The 20,486-nt window shown below is 40.5% G+C and overlaps 1 protein-coding gene across 1 annotated transcript; it reads right to left on the bottom strand.

The window, feature by feature from the left end:
- Positions 1-3,766: 3,766 nt before the first annotated feature.
- Positions 3,767-16,167, bottom strand: LOC139337391 (myosin heavy chain, fast skeletal muscle-like). Its single transcript, XM_070971936.1, has 39 exons — positions 15,961-16,167; positions 15,743-15,886; positions 15,487-15,643; positions 15,366-15,393; positions 15,184-15,289; positions 14,996-15,088; positions 14,848-14,911; positions 14,668-14,766; positions 14,470-14,573; positions 14,199-14,337; positions 13,935-14,053; positions 13,621-13,770; positions 13,352-13,522; positions 12,960-13,260; positions 12,783-12,853; positions 12,590-12,677; positions 12,336-12,453; positions 12,131-12,254; positions 10,513-10,649; positions 10,170-10,425; positions 9,839-10,081; positions 9,579-9,755; positions 9,355-9,500; positions 9,170-9,260; positions 8,687-9,076; positions 8,448-8,574; positions 8,244-8,362; positions 7,963-8,159; positions 7,581-7,764; positions 7,296-7,461; positions 7,020-7,144; positions 6,613-6,921; positions 6,317-6,520; positions 6,081-6,206; positions 5,812-5,982; positions 5,593-5,697; positions 4,709-4,804; positions 3,882-4,013; positions 3,767-3,787 (listed from the first exon to the last, which is right to left on the bottom strand). The coding sequence occupies exons 1-39, from the start codon at positions 16,165-16,167 to the stop codon at positions 3,767-3,769; spliced, it is 5,805 nt and encodes a 1,934-aa protein (XP_070828037.1).
- Between the last annotated feature and the right edge of the window lie 4,319 nt (positions 16,168-20,486).

Raw genomic sequence — 20,486 nt, 5'->3', positions numbered from 1 at the left:
GAGGGGCTATAACTGTTTCCTGCATTGGTTGATGTGCCACCTGGTGCCTCCAAAGCTGTAAAAATCCCAGTCTGTAACTCCACCAAGCATGACATTTTCCTGTCACCAAGAACAGTCTTAGGCTATATTGAGGAAATCGCTGACAGCAGTCCAGTAAATCTTAGTTCATCTTCCCAGCAGCCAGCAAAGTCAAACGGTGACACCCACGTGTGCACTGCACAGGTTAGCCCTACCAGCCCCTCAAAAACACCCATCACATGGAGAGCAGAGCACTGGAAAGTTGTCACTGAGCTAGTGGACATGCTGGCTAACCTACCCATCCTAGCTTATCCAAACTTTGACCTCCCATTCATACTGCACATGGACACGGCCAATGAAGAGTTAGGAGCAGTTCTATACCAGCGTCAGGACAATAAGTTGAGGGTCATAGGGTACAGCTCAAAAACTCTAACTCCTGCTGAGACAAATTACCATCTCCACTCTGGTAAACGAGTTCTTAGCGCTCAAGTGGTCTATCTGTGACAAATTTCAAGATTACTTGCATTAAGCCCCAACGTTTACAGTATACACAGATAACAACCCTTTGACTTATGTCCTCAGCACTGCCAGACTAAATGCTGTTGGACACAGATGGGTCGGTGAGCTGGCTGACTTTCACTTTGATATTAAGTACAGGCCAGGAAAGATGAACAGAGATGCTGATACTCTGTCACCCTGTGAAACTCCAGGACAACATGAAAGAGCACACAGAGACAATGTCACCTGAGGTTGTGTCTGCAGTGTGGCAAGGCAGCAAAGCAGTTCAAGAGAGTGATGTGCCTTGGGTTGCAGCTTTGCAGCTTGATGGTGAGAAAACAGATGTTGTGCTACCTGACAGTATTCAGTGTTACACCTGTGCAGCACAACAAGAGGATCCAGCCATCAAGGAAATTGTCTCTCTGCAAAACTGGACTCCTAATGAAAGAGACAAGAGAAACATGAGAAAAGAGACAAAGAGACTGTTGTATGAGTGGAATAAGCTGGGGGTGGGTGATGGGATTCTCTACCGACAGACTGAACAGCACAAGCAGCTCGTTCTCCCTGAAAAGTTGAAACCCATGGTGCTAAAGACTCTGCACAATGACATGAGCCATGTTGGGGCAGAGAAGGTAACCCATCTTGCCCGTGAGAGATTTTATATGCCATTGTGGAATAAAAATGTTCACCAGGGCCAGTTGGGTTTGGAGTCCTCACCACACGATTCAGAAATGCAAATTATTTCAATGTAAAGTAGGTTTCACCACAATGTTCAGTTCTTAAACAACTCTAACTTAATTATCACAACATAAGAAATACTCACTATATTGTCCAGACCCTACTATTCGGTATTACAGAAGTGCTCCACCAGCAGAGAGTGCACGCATGGCAAATATTTCCAATGAAAGCTAAAGTTAAAACTTAAATCTCACAGCTATCCCCTAGCAGGTGTAAAGTCCTTGGTGGCCTGTTGCACCAGCTGTATGTAAGTTCTCTCGTAAGTTAGGGTGCAAAGTCCACACTAAGTAATACATTGAAACTAGTTAGTTTGATACTAAAGCTGTGCTTGGTTGCACCACATAAGGTTCATCTTGACAACTCTGTCAGAAAGTCCAAACCAACTGTTGTAGAAAATGATGCTGCCGCTTCCCGTGGCCACTGTGAAAATCCCAATTCTTAGTTTGATGTTTATCACCCTGTTGTCTCTTGTGTCCAATTACCTTTGAACTCTTTCCTTAATAATAGCATAGAGACGGCTAAAAAGAGCTAACAACAACAAAGAAGTACTGCATCGATCTTTTTTCCAAACTCGTGATGTGACGTGTCTTTCGTTAGCGATAGTGAACTGCTCCTTGAATACTGGTGTTGTCCCCTCTGGATTCAAGCATGCTGTGGTGCAACCACTGCTGAAAAAGCCACATCTTGACCCCAATGACCTGAGTAATTTTAGACCCATCTCTAAATTATCTTTTTTCTCTGAAATCCTGGAAAAAGTAGTTTTCCTACAGATTTCTTCATTTTTGAATAGTTTTAATATATTGGATAAATTCCAATCTGCCTTCAGACCCCTCCACAGCACTGAATCCACCCTGCTAAAAGTTTATAATGACATCTTACTTACCATTGACTATGGATCATGTGCATTGCTTATCCTCCTAGACCTCAGTGCTGCTTTCGACACCATTGATCATGGCATTCTTATCGATCGCCTAGAATATAAAGTTGGACTACAGGGCCCTGTGTTAAGCTGGTTTAAATCTTATCTGACTAAACAAACTTTCACTGTGAAATAAGGTAATGAGTCCTTCTCTCCAGTGGATGTTAAATATGGTGTCCCCCAAGGTTCAGTTCTTGGCCCCCTTTTATTCTCCCTATACATGCTGCACCTTGGCTCTATCCTTGAAAGGCACGACTAAAAATACCACTGCTATGCTGATGATACTACAACTGTATCTACCCATCTCCCCTGGAAACACCTCATCTATCGACACACTTCTTAGCTGTTTGGAGGACATTAAATCCTGGATGGCAGCAAACTTCCTCCAGTTGAATGCCAACACAACTGAGATGATTTTATTTGGATCCCCCACCCCTATAAATAACATGAGCAAAGCCCTTGGTCCTTGGTCATCAAATTTGCAGTGAGGTCAGAAACCTAGGTGTCATCTTCGACAGCTCTCTTAATTTTAATAAGCAAGTCAGCTCTGCTGTTAAAGGTAGTTTTTATCAGCTTAGAACAATAGCAAAGCAGAAGTACTTTTTATCTAAAAAAAAAAAAAAAAAAGACCTCAAAACAGTCATACATGCTTTTATTACCTCACATTTAGATTACTGCAACTCACTATACACAGACTTAACCCAATACAATTTAAACAGACTCTAGCCAGTACAAAATGCTGCTGCAAGACTCCTCACCAGCACCAAAAAGTCTGAGCACATAACTCCTTGTAATTTCTTTTTGTGCTCTTTTTTTATCCTCATAAAACGTTTATACTTGGTTCAGAAAAGAATCAGAAAAGCCTTTATTAGTCCCCCGAAGGAGAAATTTCATGTTTCTTGTTGTATTCTTGTGTATTTCTCTTATGTATTTATTTTTTTTCATTTTACACTATCTTTGCCTTATTATATTATTGGAGTCTACTTGAGTTTATATTTTCAAGGCATGTATATTGTTTTGCCTTACCTGCGATACCTGTAAAGCACTTTGGGTCAACTGTTGTGCGTTTAAGTGTGCTATACAAATTAAATGACTTGACTTGTTTATTTTATATGTTTCTGTCATAAATTCATTATTATTTGAGCTCATACAGTCCTTACAAAACATTAAAAATGCAATATAAGTAACTAAGTACAAAGGTATGCCACAGGTATGGCCTGCATACACAGGTACAGTACACCATACCTATGTCACAAACAAAGACATCAACCGACAGTACCATTCTAAAACCAGCACAGAAGCATAGATGTTTGATGGAAGTGCAGATGAAGCTTGTATTACAGATGTATTCTTAATGCCAAAAAATAGTTTGTCCACTTTTGTTGATGAAACTGTGTATTACATTACTTCTGATATGGATAAGATTTTTGGATAGCCAATCATCCCAGTCTGGTACTCCTCTCTTAGCAGACACAGTAAGATGAAAAAGCACAGGCAGACAGCAATTTTAGGGCGCCAAAGTAACGCATTTATTTTTATAGTATATTTCACATCATATTATATGATTAGAAACACCTGATCATCAAGTGTGCTTTACTCTGCTGCTTCTTTTCCCTAAAAACACACAAAATTTCATTTGATCAGCTTTACACAGTAAACTTACATTTGAATTTGATTTGTTCTTGACTAAACAGAATTGTATATTTACCTTGCCAGAGTCACGGCTCTTTGCTCTCATTTTGTTGACCTGGGACTCAGCAATGTCAGCACGCTCCTCAGCCTCCTCCAGCTCGTGCTGGATTTTCCTGCACTTGGACAGATGAACATTGGCCTGCTCCTCCTGAAATGCCACAGACATCGCACAAAGGTATTGACACTTTAACTTGTAATGAAAGTGGTTTTTGCTCACTGTTAGGGTTAGGGACAACATAAATATGATGTTGATATTGACAAAACTGTCGATATTGACAAAATCACACATTTTTAATGGTTTGCTTGCTTTATGATATTGCGTTCATGCTCAATAGCTGACCGTATTTTTTTCAGATCATAATTCAGCATAATGCTCATGACAAGACTTTTGCAAACAAAACCTGTTTTAATGCTCATATGGTTAAAAAGAGACAAAAAAAATCTGTTTTCTTTAGTGAATATATGTTTTATACACTTCCTACACAGTAGTGGTTTTCATCCAGTTATAAGAACATCAACAAACATCACATCACTACGATAAAAAAAAAAACAAAAAACATCACATGATCCTATCTGGAAAGAGGTTTTAGCAGAAGCAGAAAGCCGGTGTTCCAGAAAGAAAAGATCAGCAGGTTACTGGATATGGCAGTGGGAAAGTCAAGTGAATGGATTTATACTGTTACAGTATTGTATTTGCTTACCACAGTGGAAGTTTTGATTAGTATTTTTACTCTTAAGTATCAGTTTGAGTTATTCCAATGATCTGTGTAAAGACTAGGGTTTGCATAACATAAGTCTGACATATTCTCTACCTATCAGTATTTAAAATGAATGTGTTCTTACCGCTTCCTCAGCCTGCCTCTTGTAGGCCTTCACCTTAAGCTGCAACTTGTCAACCAGATCCTGCAGCCTGGTAATGTTTTTCTTGTCCTCCTCAGTCTGTAATAGAAAATAGAGATATGCATGTTTAAATGTTTTCAATAATTGATTTTAGGGATGTCCATTTTGGTTAATTTTGGTCCATTTTGGTCATAGCCTGACAGCGATTAACCGACAACGAACCAGTTAATATTGTGCTGAGGAGCACGGCACATCTCAGTGGTGTCCTGGAAGATTTTAATGTTCAAGGATTTCCAATCGAATATCTGTGTTTATGGACCCTATTTTCCCAAATTTTCTAGTTGACCAATGGAAATGACAGTTTCTGAAATTGGTCTAGTATTGAACAAGAGCAAACAGCCATGTAACCCTGCAATGTAATCCCTCTGGTACCAGACAGACAACAGAAACCCTGTTCCCTGTGATGTAGCTTTCATTTGTGAGCTCTGTCCAGCAGTCACTTAGCTTGTCTACCTTGGCTAGCTTGACTTTTAGTTCATCCTTTGTCTTCTCAATGTGTTTTCAATACTAATCTCATGATGGCATGACGTACTTGGGCTCAAGGTACTGAACTAGCTCTTTTTCTTTGAATCCTTCACTCTCTACCAAACTAGCTGCTGGCATATGGATCTCAATCACACAGACCACCAGCTAGTCACATTGTAGAAACATAAATCTGTTCACACAGTCACATTTTGGTGACTTACCGTTCTTGTGGGGACAAAATGCAGGTCCCCATGATGTAGATCATTAAATTATAGGGAATAGAGTTGGGTTAAGGTTAGTATAGGGGTTAGGCAAGTAGTGGTACATTGATTTCTATATGTTAAATATCAAAGTGACTGTACCTGATAGGTGAGCTCCTTCACCCGCCTCTCATATTTGCGGACACCCTTAACAGCATCTGCTCCACGTCTCTGCTCACCCTCAACCTCTGTCTCCAGCTCACGCACCTTCAGAAAACCAGGAAATGTTGCTAATATTAAGAACCCATATGTTTTACATGCTTTCTTACATTTGTTCAAATTTGTTGATTTGTTGTGTAAATCTTAACAGCATTGTTTTACCCTAGACTCAAGTTTCTGGAGCTGCTTCTTGCCACCCTTCATGGCCAGGTTCTCAGCCTCATCCAGGCGATGCTGCAGGTCCTTAACAGCGACCTCCAGGTTCTTCTTCATCCTCTCCAGGTGAGCGCTAGTGTCCTGCTCCTTCTTCAGCTCCTCAGCCATCATAGCAGCCTAGAGGAGAGAGAGCATACAATGTTGATTGCAAATACCCTGAAAATAGACACATTTTGCCAGGTGTAAGATTAGGAACAAAAAATATTTAAACCTACATCAGTGATGGCCTTCTTGGCCTTATCCTCTGCATTCCTTGCTTCCTGAACAGTGTCATCCACTTCACTCTGGATCTGGACCAGGTCAGACTCAAGCTTCTTCTTGGTGTTCATCAGGCTTGTGTTCTAAAATATAAAAAGATTTAGTTGCTGAAGTCATGACATGCCTGATTTTCACATCATTTAAAAACTGGTTAGATTTTTGAATTATTCAAAACATCATGGTGTTTGTTCACCTGAGAGTGCAGAAGTCCAACACGCTCACTGGCATCCACCAGCTCCTGCTCAGCGATTTTGCGGCCTCTCTCTGTCTGTTCCAGAGCAGCTCTAAGTTCCTCAATTTCAGCCATCATGAGACCGTTCCTACGCTCCACCATAGCAGCTTGTTCCTTGAGGTCATCCTGGGCTCTGACAGCATCATCAAGGTGCAGTTGTGCATCCTGGTGGAAAAATGTCAGGAACATATTCACAGCATGCCAAAATGTAGGTGTACTGACCACAGTCTGTGCAACAAGTCCATGTCTCACAATACCTTCAGTTGTGCCTGCACATTCCTCAGCTGCTTCTGGGATTCAGCAGCCTGGCGATTGGCATGGCTCAACTGAATCTCCATCTCATTCAGGTCTCCCTCCATCTTCTTCTTGATTCTCAGGGCATCGTTCCTGCTCCTGACCTCAGAATCCAGTGTGCTCTGCATGGAGTCAGTCACCCTCTGGCTGTTCCTCTTGATCTGCTCCATCTCCTCATCTTTTTCTGCCAACTTCCTGTCCACTTCACCCTTAATCTGGTTGAGCTCCAGCTGGACACGCAGGATCTTAGACTCCTCATGTTCCAGAGTTCCCTAGTGATATCAAAGAGAGAAAACATTCACCTCTGCCTTCAGACATATGATAAAACTTGTCCCTGGTTTTTCAGAGGATCTTCCCAGACGAAATGTACCTCAGCCTCTTCAAGAGCTGTCTGGATCTCAGCCTTCTCAGTCTCCACCTGCTTCTTGGCCTTCTCCAGCTCATGGATGCTCTTGCCAGTCTCACCAATCTGTTCAGTCAGATCTGAGATCTCCTCTGCAGAGAGAGTCATGTGTTTCATATTGTTAAGCTTTAAAATGTAAAATATTAATTACTTAATTCTAATAACTATATACATATGTTTAGTACACAAATATGTTGAATACGATGTAAGTGTAGTTGCTAATACAATCTGGTAAGAACGTACGTTGCAGGTTCTTGTTTTCACGCTTCATGGTCTCCAGCTGATCCAGAGCTTCCTCATAAGAGTTCTTCATCTTGAATAGCTCAGTGCCAAGAGAACGAGCCTCCTTCTGAGCTCCCTCAAGCTCTGCCTGACCCTCCTCATACTTCTGTTTCCACTCTGCCAACACCTGAATAACACAATCAGTACAGTTCAGTTGGTTATGTAGCAACAAAAAAAGACCAATTAAATATGTATTTCACTGTTTGAAAAGTGTGGTGACACAAAGTACTGTGAAAGTACTGTTACCTTGTCAAAGTTCCTCTGCTTCTTGTCCAGATTGGCAGCCAGTCCATTGGCCCTCTCCACATCAATCATGAGGTCCTCCACCTCACTCTGGAGCCTCTGTTTGGTTTTCTCAAGAGAAGCACACTTGGAATTCACAGCCTCGATCTGCTCCTCAGCCTCCTGAAGGCGCTGGGCCAGCTTTTTCCTGTTTGCAAAAGGTAGGATTTGTTTTTTCATATATGAAGTAGAAATACTTAGATATACAAAACAAGAAAGCAGTGCTGAAATGTAAAATGTCTGCCCCAAAATATAATTCGAAATAAATGTCAAATTGTAATGTTTGGATAAGTTTGTTTAAATACAGGTATTGATACAAACAATTCATGGTTTGAACATGACTCACTTGGCTTCCTCAAGCTCTTCAGTGCGCTGGATAGCATCAGTTTCATACTTAGTTCTCCACTGAGCCACCTCACTGTTGGCCTTGGACATTCCTCGCTGCAGCTCAGCCTTGGCCTCCTGCTCCTCCTCAAACTGCTCCCTCAGCAGATCACAGTCATGGCGGGCTGATTGCAGTCCATGGGCAAGAGCATTCTTGGCCTGGTGTGAGAAATAATATTCAGTGTGAAAAATGTCTAAATAACAAACGTTAAGTTTGTCAGTATACACTTAACGTTTTCTTACCTTAACCTCCTCTTCAGTCTGCCTCTTCAGCTCCTCAATCTGCTGTGTGAAGGCCTGTTTGCCTCTGGTCAGCTGGGAGACAAGAGCCTCTTTCTCCTCAATTTGACGACTGAACTCGCCTGTGTGAGACACGTCATGACAAATTAGTTTCTGCTATGTTTCTCGATAATACACAACAGATCGTTTGCTGATAACCTTACATACCATTTTCTGTCAAGAGACGTGCTTTCTGTGCACCAATGTCGTTGATTTGACGGACATTTTCATCATTCTTGGTCTTCAGTTCGCTAAGTTGGTCCTCAAGAGTACGGCACATCTTTTCAAGATTTCCCTAATGAACAAAAGACACATCAGATCAGTGGTCATATTTTATTTGTAACATGAATGACCTCATGTACTGTAATACATTTTCTTATTGAAATAACATTTAATGTATTGTGTACCTTTGCTTTGGCAACAGCCTCCATGTTGCTGGAGAGATCATCAATTTCCATCTTGAATTCACTCTTTTCCTTCTCAAGCTTTTGCTTGACACGCTGGAGGTTGTCAATCTGCTCTCCCAGCTCAGCAACACTGTCAGCCTGCTTCTTGCGAAGAGCAGCAGCGGTGGCTTCATGCTGCAGAGTGGACTCTTCCAGGTCACGACGGAGCTTCTGGAACTCAGCTTCTCGCTTCTTGTTCATCTCAATCTGAGCAGCTGTGGCACCACCTGCCTCCTCCAGCCTCTCACTGATCTCCTCAAGTTCCCTGGAGAGATCAGCTCTCTGCTTCTCAACCTTGGCACGAGCAGCACGCTCAGCCTCAATCTCCTCCTCCAGTTCCTCAATACGGGCCTGATGAATGTAGGTGTGTTGTCTGTCAACAAACTTTGACTACAGAAAATAGAAAATGATTGCAGAAATGTTTTGTGGAACACAATGTGTCACCTGAAGCTCCTTGATCTTCTTCTGAAGCTGAGCACCCATTGACTGCTCATCCTCAATCTTGCTCAGGAGCTGACTGATTTCAAAGTCTTTCCTGTGAAAATAATGGATAAACAACATAGTAAGAGCTCAGGCAGTTGACCATGGTATTAAAAAGAGAAGTTGTACAAATTCAAAAGCAATATTACTTTTTCGTTTTCTCCTCAGATTGCTGCTTGTCATTCTCAAGATCCATGATGGATTCCTGGGCCAGTTTCAGATCTCCCTCCAGCTTCCTCTTGGCTCTCTCAAGGTCCATACGCAGCTTCTTCTCTTGCTCCAGAGAACCCTCAAGCTGATCATTAAAATGAGTTTTTAATTATCACGTTCAAGAGGAATCTTGCTTTGCAAATCCAAGTGACTTTGAACTTACATCATCCACTTGCTGCTCAAGCTTGGTCTTGGCCTTGGTCAGAGTGTTGACCTTGTCTTCCTCAGCCTGCAGGTCATCAAGTGTCTGCTGATGAGCCTCCTGAAGGGCTTTCTTTTCCTTGGTCAGCTTAGCAATGCTCTCATCCTGAGAGGCCATCTCCTCGGTCAGGTTCTTGACCTAAGTTAGCAAGAAAGATGTTAGGATTACATGGTAATCCTTAAACATGACTTGATTTGCGCAATATCTTAATATTTACAAACCTTGTTCTCAGTGGCATGCTTCTCCTTCTCCACTTTGGCCAAGGTAAGCTCCAGGTCATCAATATCCTTCTTGAGCTCAGAGCATTCATCCTCCAGCTTTCTCTTCTTGGCAGTGAGCTCAGCATTGATTTCCTCTTCATCCTCCAGTCTCTCAGTTGTCTCTTTGAGTTTGGCCTCCAGCTGAATTTTACTCTTGATAAGTCCCTCACATCTCTCCTCAGCATCGGACAGATTCTCTGATTCCTAGTTCATATGATGGAAATAGGTACATATTAGCACATCAGCACTGAAACAACAAGAGAAAGCACAGCTGCTTTTGATGTGTACTTACAGATGCGACTTGCAGCTGCAGATCATTCTTCTCCTGCAGAAGGGACACCATCTTCTCCTCCAGCTCCTTCTTCTTGGCCAGGGCAGTAGCCAAGTCTGTTTGCATCTTCTCATAGTTCTCCTTCATCTGGGCCAGCTCCTTCTCAGTTTCAGCACTCTTCAGCAGAGGCTTGATCTTGTAGTACACCTTCATCCATGGCCAGTGTTTGACATTCATGAATGAGCGGACATTGTACTGAATGGTAAAGATGGCATCCCTGTGGACAAGAAATTGCTGTTATCGACAAAGTAATTCTTCATTATTCATTCCATGAGTGTGCACTCAAAAGCTGTTTTCAACATGCCTCCTCGCTGTCATCTTCACAAACTCCTTTCTCATGAGGTAACCACGACAGAGAGCCTGAGTCATGGTGACCAGAGCTGCCAACTTGTCATCTCTCATCTCTTCAAGGGTACCCAGCAGACCGGCTTTGAAGAACACCTGAACAAACAATGAATAGAAATTTGCTGTATGTCTGCACTGTGTACAATACTGAACATTAAACAAGAAAGTTTTCACAGAGAAAGTGTACCTGACAAATCATCCAAATCTGTCTTTGAGAAAACTTTTAGATTTTTTTTTTTTTATCTTCACCAGAATCTGGATCTGTATCAAAATACTGTTAAGAGTGAAGGACAATTATGCTAAATGGCTGACAGCTATGAATATTCAAGACATCTTGAATCCTGTCTGGAAACATTTTATAGGGGTGAGTTGTGTGTTAGTGAGTCATACTTGTGATAACAACTTTACGGTCATTTAAAATGCAATCAAATTCATTACAATCCTGAATCACCACCTTTGACAAGATAATTAAGGTTTACAGGGTCACTTGGTTTACACTAAATTTGATCGCAGTTTACACAAAGTACTGCAATTTATGTTAAATAGGATACAAAAGGAGGATACAAAAAATTAGGCCAGAGGAAAAGCTCATAACAAATGGTAAAATGAAACTCTTTGCAGGCTAATCCATATAATTAATATAGTTGATGAGAACAGGGGCGGGGCTTGCGGACAGGCAAGCCAGGCAGCTGCTTGGAGCCCCGGGCCACTACGGGGGCCCCAGCCACTTATTTACAACAATGACTATTGATAGGCCTGGGCTTCCAGGGACCAACAGAGGTCCCTGGAAGCCCCCACTTTGAGAACCACTAATGTATTGTTTCACTGTTCATCTCAAATGTCCCAGAAATTGTGCATTTATGTGTGCAAAAACCAAAATTTTTGCAGCATGCACGGGTTGGGTGGGGGCCCTAGGGGTTTCTTGCTTGGAGCCCCAGGAGACACTAGCAACGCCACTGGGTGAGAATCTCAATACATTTGTAGTGGGGCTAAGTTCAAAAGCAGTTCAGTCAACATTTTGAATTGCTAAAAAATGACCACAGAATCCAGAGCAGAAAAAAGTTGATGTCTAAGTCTCTTTGTTCAAGAGTAACAAGGCCAAATGTAATGTTTATGTATGGCCAGATGCTGGTACAGTTTCTTTGGATGCCTTGCTATTATTTCACTCCTTGGCAACTTCTCATTAGAATTATTTCAGATTGGGTAAAACGTTTTCAAGATACTATTCTTTTGGACAAATAGAAAATTGACTGAAACCAGGGGCGAGGCTTGTGGACAGGCAAACCAGGCAGTTGCATGGAGCCCCCGGCCACTAGGGGGACCCCAGCCACTTATTTAAAACAACGATTATTGATAGTCTGGGCTTTCAGGGACTTCTGTTGGTCCCTGGACCTCACTTTGAGAACCACTAATGTATTTTTTGAGTATTCATCTCAAATGTCCCAGAAATTGTGCATTTATGTGTGCAAAAACCAAGTTGTTGCGGTGTGCATGCGTGGGGTGGGGGCCCCAGGGAGGGAACACATATCCACATTGGTCAGGACACTAAAGAATTTGAATGCTGTCAGTGTGCTTACCTTGGTGTGTCCAAATCTGTACTGATCATGATCAACATCAATGGACCCAAGCAGCTTCTCTGAAGCCTTCTTGTTATCAATGAATTGGCCCTCAGGGATGACACTGGCATTCAGCACCTTGTACCTGTCATGAGAGTTAATGGTCAGTGCAAGCATTTTCTTTTAACATTGTGCATCAAAATTGTATTCCAATATCAATTAATACCTCTGCTTGAAGTCACCATAGAGGATTCTGCTGGGGAAACCTTTTCTGCAGATTCTGATACCCTCCAGCACACCGTTACACCTGAGCTGGTGGATAACCAGGAAGTTCTCCATCAGACCTGTTAAAAAGACATTTCTTAATTACTTCTTTGAGTAAATGGTCTCTTTGTTGAAGCAGCACAAAATTAATCAAACCATAACAACAAAATAAAGCCACTCCTCAAAGACTCTATTTAGAGTATGTTTTCTATGTACCTGGAGTCTTTGACTCATTGGGAATCAGGCAGCGCACAAAGTGAGGATGGGTGCTCCTCAAGTTGGTCATCAGCTTGCCCAAGTTCTCCTGTAGATCCAAAATGATAACTCTTGTCATGAAATGTTACAGTTGTGAGTTTAAGCATAAACTGAGATATGATTTTATAACCAAGTTTAAAAGTTAAAACATTACCCTGAACTGAGAGGACACAGTCTGCATAGAACCACCCTTCTTCTTGCCTCCCTTCTTACCACCACCACTCTCTGTTGAAAATTGGGAGAAGGCATGTTTTGTTAGAACAAGACATGAAATTTACATGAATACATGCTTTAAAATAACAATATGAGTTTACTGGAGTTACTGTCATACCCTCAACAACGGGAGGATACAAAAAGGCCAGCAGTTTAACTGAGGACTTCTGGTACAGCTGCAAAACAGACTCATTCAGTGGATCCTTGTTCTTGTCCAGCCAGCCAGCAATATTGTAGTCCACGGTTCCAGCATAGTGCACCAGGGAGAAGTGGGCCTCAGCCTTTCCCTTGGCTGGCTTTGGCTTCTCAAATGCTTTGCATTTGCCAAGATGCTGGTCATACAGCTTATTCTTGAAGGATGTGTCTGTGGCCTTGGGGAACATGCACTCCTCTTCAAGGATGGAGAAGATGCCCATGGGCTTGAAAAAGTAGGAAGAAGTCTTTAATTAAGGGACACATCAATTGAAATGAAGAAGAAGAATTAGATAGATCACAAAATTGAATGGTTACCTTTTCAATCAGCTCAATGCAGGCAGCCAAGTCCATGCCAAAGTCAATGAACTCCCAAATAATACCCTCCTTCTTGTACTCCTCTTGCTCCAGGACAAACATGTGGTGGTTGAAGAACTGTTGCAGTTTCTCATTGGTGAAGTTGATGCACAGCTGTTCCATGCTGTTGAACTGCGAGTGGATAAGTAATTAGCAAATCTCTTACAGACAATGAGAATGATTCTGTTATGAAAAGTACTGCCTGCTGAATTGTTGGGAATGAAGCTCACATCAAAGATTTCAAAGCCAGCAATATCCAGGACACCAATGAAGAACTGCCTTGGCTGTTTAGTGTCCAGCATCTGGTTGATACGGATGACCATCCACAAGAACATCCTCTCATAGATAGACTTGGCCAGGGCAGTCACTGAGTTCAGCACCTGAATGAAAACAAGCATGTGATATGATTAAAGTCAGTCAGATCTTTTGCAAAATGCTGATTTACTTGTATTCTGCAGTTTTAATCAGGTAAGTGAGACAAAAGAATCAACCTGAACTAAACTCCAATTCAGACTTCAGGTTTATACCAGAACATCTCAATTACCTGAGGTACAGTCTGTCCCTTGGTGACAAACTCATTTCCAACCTTCACTCTGGGATAGCACAGAGCCTTCAGCATGTCAGCAGAGTTCAGACCCAGCAAGTAAGCAACCTTGTCAGCATCTGAAAATAGTTCAGTCATTTACATTTAATACATATAGTATGTGACCCTGGTTGCCGATTATGATGTAACAGAAACCAGTCTGACAAAGAACTTCTCTGATGTTGTTCCCAAGATATTCAAGTTGCGCTGACATAAAATTCTCACCCTCTGTGCCATCAGGCTCAGCCTGCTCCTCACGCTGCTTCTGCTTGAACTTCATGTTACCATGGTGGAGCACAGCACCAGTCATTTTATAGATGCTCATCTTCTCTTCACCACTGAAGCCCAGGATATCAATAGCATTCTGTGTTGAAGAGATGTATCCACATAAAACATTATCACTGTAGAAAATGCATGTAAGAGAGCAGTTTTGATGTTGTGTTTAATGAACAGAATGTTTTTATTTTATTATTATTTTGAAGTGAAGATCACTCACATCAGTGGCTTCCAGCTCAACTTTGTCATCAATGCTGGCCACAGTGATCTGACCCATACTGCACATGGGGAAGTCGTAGGGGTTGGTTGAGATGAGTGCCAATTCTGGAGATACAAACAAGGGTAATAAGGTCAATAGATTGTTGTACATGAAAACTGTACGTACATTTAATATTGTGCAAGAGCTCAATCTGTTTACCAATCAGTTCAGGTTTGTGGTTGGTCATCATCTGGTAGAAGATGTGGTAGCCTCTTTCATCAGGAAGCTGGAATGTCACTCTAGACTTCTCCAGCAGATCTACAAATGTTGGTCATAAGTCACAGCCTGGACAATTTTCAATTCAGTTGTTTTGCATGGACTCTGAGAATTGTTACTTACATGTCTCAATATCAGCACTAGACAGTTTGCCAGTTGTGCCGAAATGGATTCTGATAAATTTACCCTGTTTGGAACAAATGAATTTTCAGCATCCCTCCAGATGGGCAATGTGTAAAGACCTCTTGTGTCGAAATATCTCCATACTTACGAAACGAGAGGAGTTGTCATTCCTCACGGTTTTGGCATTACCATAGGCCTCCAGCAGAGGATTGGCTGCAATAATCTGATCCTCCAGTGATCCCTAAGATCCGGGTTTAAAATTGATATCAGAACATGACTGGAGAAATATTCTGTCCTTAAAGAACACTGAATTGCATTAATCAGACAGAAGCATACTCCTACCTTTGATGTGTCACGCTTCTTATCTCCACCAACTGAGATTGTTGCAAAATACTGGATGACACGCTTGGTGTTCACAGTCTTTCCAGCACCAGATTCTCCACTAGGTATAAAGACAGACTTTTGAGAATTTGATCAAGATATTTGATTTTGTCAAAGTCAACAAATGTTCAACTTACGTGATCAAGACAGACTGGTTCTCCCTATCTGTTAAATGACAAACAGCGGGATTAACTCTTTTTTTCTTCAACAGAAACCTCATATACTGACAAATTCTACATTGTTATGGCAATGACTTACCAGTAAGCATGTTCTGAAAAGCGTTGTCAGAGACCGAGAAGATGTGGGGTGGAGCCTCCATACGCTTCTTGCCTCTATAGGCACTAACAACTTCAGCATCGTACACTGGGAGCCATTTGTAGGGGTTCACAGTGGCACAGAACAACCCAGAGTAGGTCTGAAAGTGATAATTGAGATTGAGCAATTTACTCTATATTTCCTTCAAGTATGGCCATTTTGCAATATTTGTCTTTTCTCAATAGGCGGATTGTCTTACGTAGATCATCCATGCTGCATAACGCTCTTTGAGGTTATACAGCACAGAGGCTTCATTGAGATGGGTCATCATGGCCATGTCCTCAATTTTGTCGTACTTGGGAGGATTCATTGGAGAGACGTCATCTTCTTTAACTGTCCTCTCCTGGAACCGGACATATTATGTGTGAGAACTGATCATATTGAATTCCTGGTTGACTCTTACTTCAAGATACCAACCTCTTGAGTGTCCAGGACTTTGACAGTGACTTTGCCAGCATCTTTCTTGATGATTGTTGCCTTCAAGTATAGTTCTTTGGCATCAGCCACATAGCAGGCAGATTTGGCATCAAAAGGTTTGTTTTGAGCCTCAATTCTCTCCTTCTCTGGCTTCCGGAGGTAAATGGCAGCTTTGCCATAAATGGCCATCTCCGCGTCCGTACTCATGGTGGCGGTTTGAGCCTGTTAAACAGTAACAAAGGAACTGAACTCTTACAATAATGTTTTTAGTCCATTTAATTAAACCACACTTGGAGTTGAAATTTTGCTCAATAATAAACACAACTAAACTGAAATTGGTTGCTTATTTAGTTTGTTCTTTGAACGTCCTAAAATCTAGTTTATCTTTTTCAAAACCTTTAGAATAACTGCTGACATTCAGTGATTAAGAAATATTTTGCATATCTATTGACCTTTTTATAAAGAAAGGTTACATTTTAAAGTCCTTACCTGACTGCCTCTTTCTGTGCAAAATTCACCAGTCCTGTTGAAAACAGTTTTTGTTAAATTGTACAATAGGTTTAACAACACAGATTCACTTATCAGTTGTTTCAGTTAACATAACTTGTTACTTAAATGAACAACACATTCAAATGGTTTAAAGCAAAAAGAACACACACTTTTACCACAAGCAGGAACTCACAGGTGTTCTGTCACAAACTCATTTTCTGAAGGACTCCTTATATTGAATGGCGTTTGGCTGACACAGCCAAGTTAAATATGGTATGCACACCAAATGTGGTAAAGCAGACGTTGAAAGTAGAAGCATGTGTTGCAAGTACTATAAACATCCGTTGTTTCAGGTTTCAGTTCATATGGTCAGTTTTTGCTGGACATTCTAAGTGCTTAATCAATACTGAAAGATCAATGAACAATGTGTTAGTCTTACAGAGGGTATACTGATTTAAAAAATACAACAATAAGAAGAATAAGAATAATATTCTTTTTGTTATTTTTTTGTATTAGTTTTTTTGATCATTTTTGATTTACAGAATCTTATTTTGATCATACAGTTTCAAGCTAAATCATATAACTAAATGTCATGGTTGACAAGAAAGTCATTGTTTTTTATTTCCATAAGCATACCTAAAAAACAATTTCAACATCACTGATGAATTGTAAGAGATTCTTTTGTTTAATTGAGCCTTGAGTCCCAAGCTGTGAACATATTATCTGTTGTGTCAATGCATGTCTCAGTCACCAACGCTGAATTTTGAAAGCAATACAGTAATTACTTCAACAGTTCACTGAGGTCTAAGGAAGATATTAATCTATTTTTCAAACAATTTAATTTTACTTGATTTTTGTTCTTTTACCAAGAGACAAGACAGTATGGAGAATGGGTTGGCAGGCATGAGAATGGTTGCCCAGCAAGTAGTAAAATTTAGGCTAATCAGAAACGCTGTCCTTGAACTAAAACTGAAACCAGGCATGTATAGTTTATTCTTTAAATGTAATTCTGGTTCTTTTGTTCTTTTCACAGTGAGAAAACTCATAATTTTGCCAAATAATGATATATGGTCAGAAACTACTATCTCTTCTTTAACATTTTCCCCTAAATAATGCCCCACAGAACTTTAAGGTGGTCACTTCTTCAGGAGGCTGTCAAGACACAGATACCAGTTATATTCCATCACAAAATATATATTCACCCCAACTTAAAAGCAGTTCAAGAACATGTGACATAGACTGAATGTGGTAACAAACAAACTTAACCATTACTTAAAACACAACATGAACACATAAAATTATATTGAGCAAGACTATAGCTCAGACCTGTTTCCTTGTTTCTTTTCTCTGTAGTGTGTGATAGTACACACACACACACACATACATACACAGTGGCGTTGCTAGGGTCTCTTGGGGCTCCAAGCAAGGAATCCCTGGGGCCCCCTTCCCACCCGTGCATGCTGCAAAAATGTGTTTTTTGCACACATAAATGCACAATTTGTGGGACATTTGAGATGAATGTTGAAAAAAATAGATCAGTGGTTCTCAAAGTGAGGTCCAGGGACCAACAGAGGTCCCTGAATCATTGTTGTAAATAAGTGGCTGGGGCCCCCTAGTGGCCGGGGGCTGCAAGCAACTGCCTGGCTTGCCTGTCCACAAGCCCTGTCCCTGGGCAGAGTGAGTTGGAAGTTGTTTTGCCCAGTGCTGCCCACTGTTTTTTTTTTTCTTTCAAAAAAATTAGTCAGTTAAGTAGGAATACATGACTGAATGTACAGTATTTACCATGTCATATTGCCATTTATCAGTTGAAGGGTGCACTGAAACTAATAGTTAAAGCAGCAATAAGGTGCTGCCAATCACTGACTTTGAATTGTGGGTTTATTATCAGTCAACCATTATCAGCAGCAAACCCACACAAAAGATTATTTAAACAAAAAACTAAAATAAAGACTTGACATGGCTTTGATAATTGTGATTTCTTTTTCTTTTTTTTGTCTTTAATACCGTACTTGCAGCCAGCAAATACCACTCATAAGTCCAAATAATTGCATTACACTGTGGTATCATACAATTGCTAATGACGTTATACAGTGCTGTCACTTTACTTAAAGCTCACAAAGTCATTCTAAAGTGTATTGCTGATGATTTTTAGACATTATTCCAATTGAGAAACTTTGAATTTCTTATCTGTTATGATACATTGAACAAAAACTTATAAAAGAATATGTTCACCAGTTATAATGCTTTATAAACCTTGTTGAAAATTGTCATAACCTTAAACCTAACATTTATAAAGAGTTTTATAGAGCCTTATAACTCAATTGTAACATCTTATGAATGAGTTTATAATGCATCATAGACATGACCTTCATTTAAAGTAACATTTTTTATTTCAGAGTTTTAACTGCATACACAAGCTTTCTTGTGCTTTACTGTAAAGTGCTTTCTCAGGGTATGTGCATTGGAGCCTTCAAGTTTCCACATCACCCTTATGTTAACTGTAAGTTTGACAGTTCTCCATTCGACTGTCAAACCCTGTACATGCATCGTTCAGCACCCTGACACTCAAGCATGCAATTGCAGGAACAATAAGAAAAACACATTTTTGAGTAGAGGTGAACTTTAACAAATACCAAACAATTAAAACATGCAAACAACAAATTATTCAAGTAAAAGTCTTGTCATTTCACAATGTCTTAGATTCTGCCTGAAAGCAACTGCCATTTTAGAGGCCAAATCAGTCATTACTGAACAGTCATTTAGGCCACTGCTTTACTTTTCATACAGAAATTTTGTCCTGAGAAAAAACTGAGTGCACCAGTTTAATGCAGTAACCTCCCGACTACCAGTAGTTCAAATTTGTCCTCTGTGGAGGACATTTGTAAACCTGAATATCTCCCACCCACTGCCATCCATCCATCCATTTTCTATGCTGCTTATCCCTTTTGGGGTCGTGGGGGGGCCGGAGCCTATCTTGGCTGTCGACGGGCTGGAGGCGGGGTACACCCTGGACCGGTCGCCAGCTAATCGCAGGGCACAAGCACACAACCATTCACACTCACACTCACACCTAGGGGCAATTTAGAGTCACCAATCAACCTAATGAGCATGTTTTTGGTCTGTGGGAGGAAGCCGGAGTACCCGCGGAGAACCGGCGACCTTCTTGCTGTGAGGCACGCACACTACCTGCTGCGCCACCGTGCAGCCCCCCACTGCATACTACTGAATTAACTCCTTTAGTGATCTACAGAGAACATTTAGGGCTTTATAATGATAACAAATGTGAAGGGGTGGGGCTGTGGTACCTTTCTCTTTCTCATTTAGGGTAATGGCGTCCATCAGTGCAAGCACATTTTATGGGAAGACGAAAAGTAAGTACATAATACTTTTTATTGAGCAGTTTGGCTTGAAATGTTGCTGGCATATTTTAGATAAGTGTCTTAACAACACATTAAAACTTTATCTGAATTATTTTAACTGTATTTAGCATAGCATTTAAGTGTTTATAAAGTGTCCTAGAAAAAAAAATCCTCCTGACTACCAGGAAAAAAAAATATTGTCCAATCACATTAAGAAAGAAAGAAAGAAAGAAAGAAAGAAAGAAAGAAAGAAAGAAAGAAAGAAAGAAAGAAAGAAAAAAAAATCCCCAATCTTTGTACAGTACAGTAATTAGATTTATTTTATTTTTTTTTGGTTAAAAAAAAGTTTTCAGATTTTTTTGTAAAAAAAAAAAAGTTTTCAGTTTTTTTGTTAAAAAAAAAAAAAGTTTTCAGAATTCTAAGTACCATACCTTACAAAGATTAGGATTTTTTTTTTTTTTTTTTTTTTTTTTTTTATGTGATTATGTGATATTGATGTGGACAATATTTTTTTTCCTGGTAGTCAGGATGATATGGTGATAGATATGAGTCAGCCTTAAAATATGTATGATATATATATTCCAAATATATGCATTTATTTAATTGGAGTAATGGAAGTGAACATGGAGACACTCTAAAAGTAGAGTATTGTATGGGGCCCACTTTAAAGCTGCAGTA

Source organism: Chaetodon trifascialis, chromosome 10 (genome assembly GCF_039877785.1).
Source record: "Chaetodon trifascialis isolate fChaTrf1 chromosome 10, fChaTrf1.hap1, whole genome shotgun sequence".
NCBI classification, from domain to species: Eukaryota; Metazoa; Chordata; class Actinopteri; order Chaetodontiformes; family Chaetodontidae; genus Chaetodon; species Chaetodon trifascialis.
Note: the sequence above shows the minus strand (reverse complement) of the source record. Positions and strands in the feature narration are given on the sequence as shown.

What these genes read in the sequence shown, in the direction of transcription:
- LOC139337391 (XM_070971936.1), bottom strand. Translation starts at nt 16,167, where the DNA reads ATGAGTACGGACGCGGAGATGGCCATTTATGGCAAAGCTGCCATTTAC. An exon ending in ATGCAGCATGGATGATCTAC is followed by an intron (nt 15,644 to 15,742) that starts GTAAGACAATCC and finishes TATCACTTTCAG; the next exon opens with ACCTACTCTGGGTTGTTCTG. An exon ending in TGAGCCTGATGGCACAGAGG is followed by an intron (nt 14,054 to 14,198) that starts GTGAGAATTTTA and finishes AACTATTTTCAG; the next exon opens with ATGCTGACAAGGTTGCTTAC.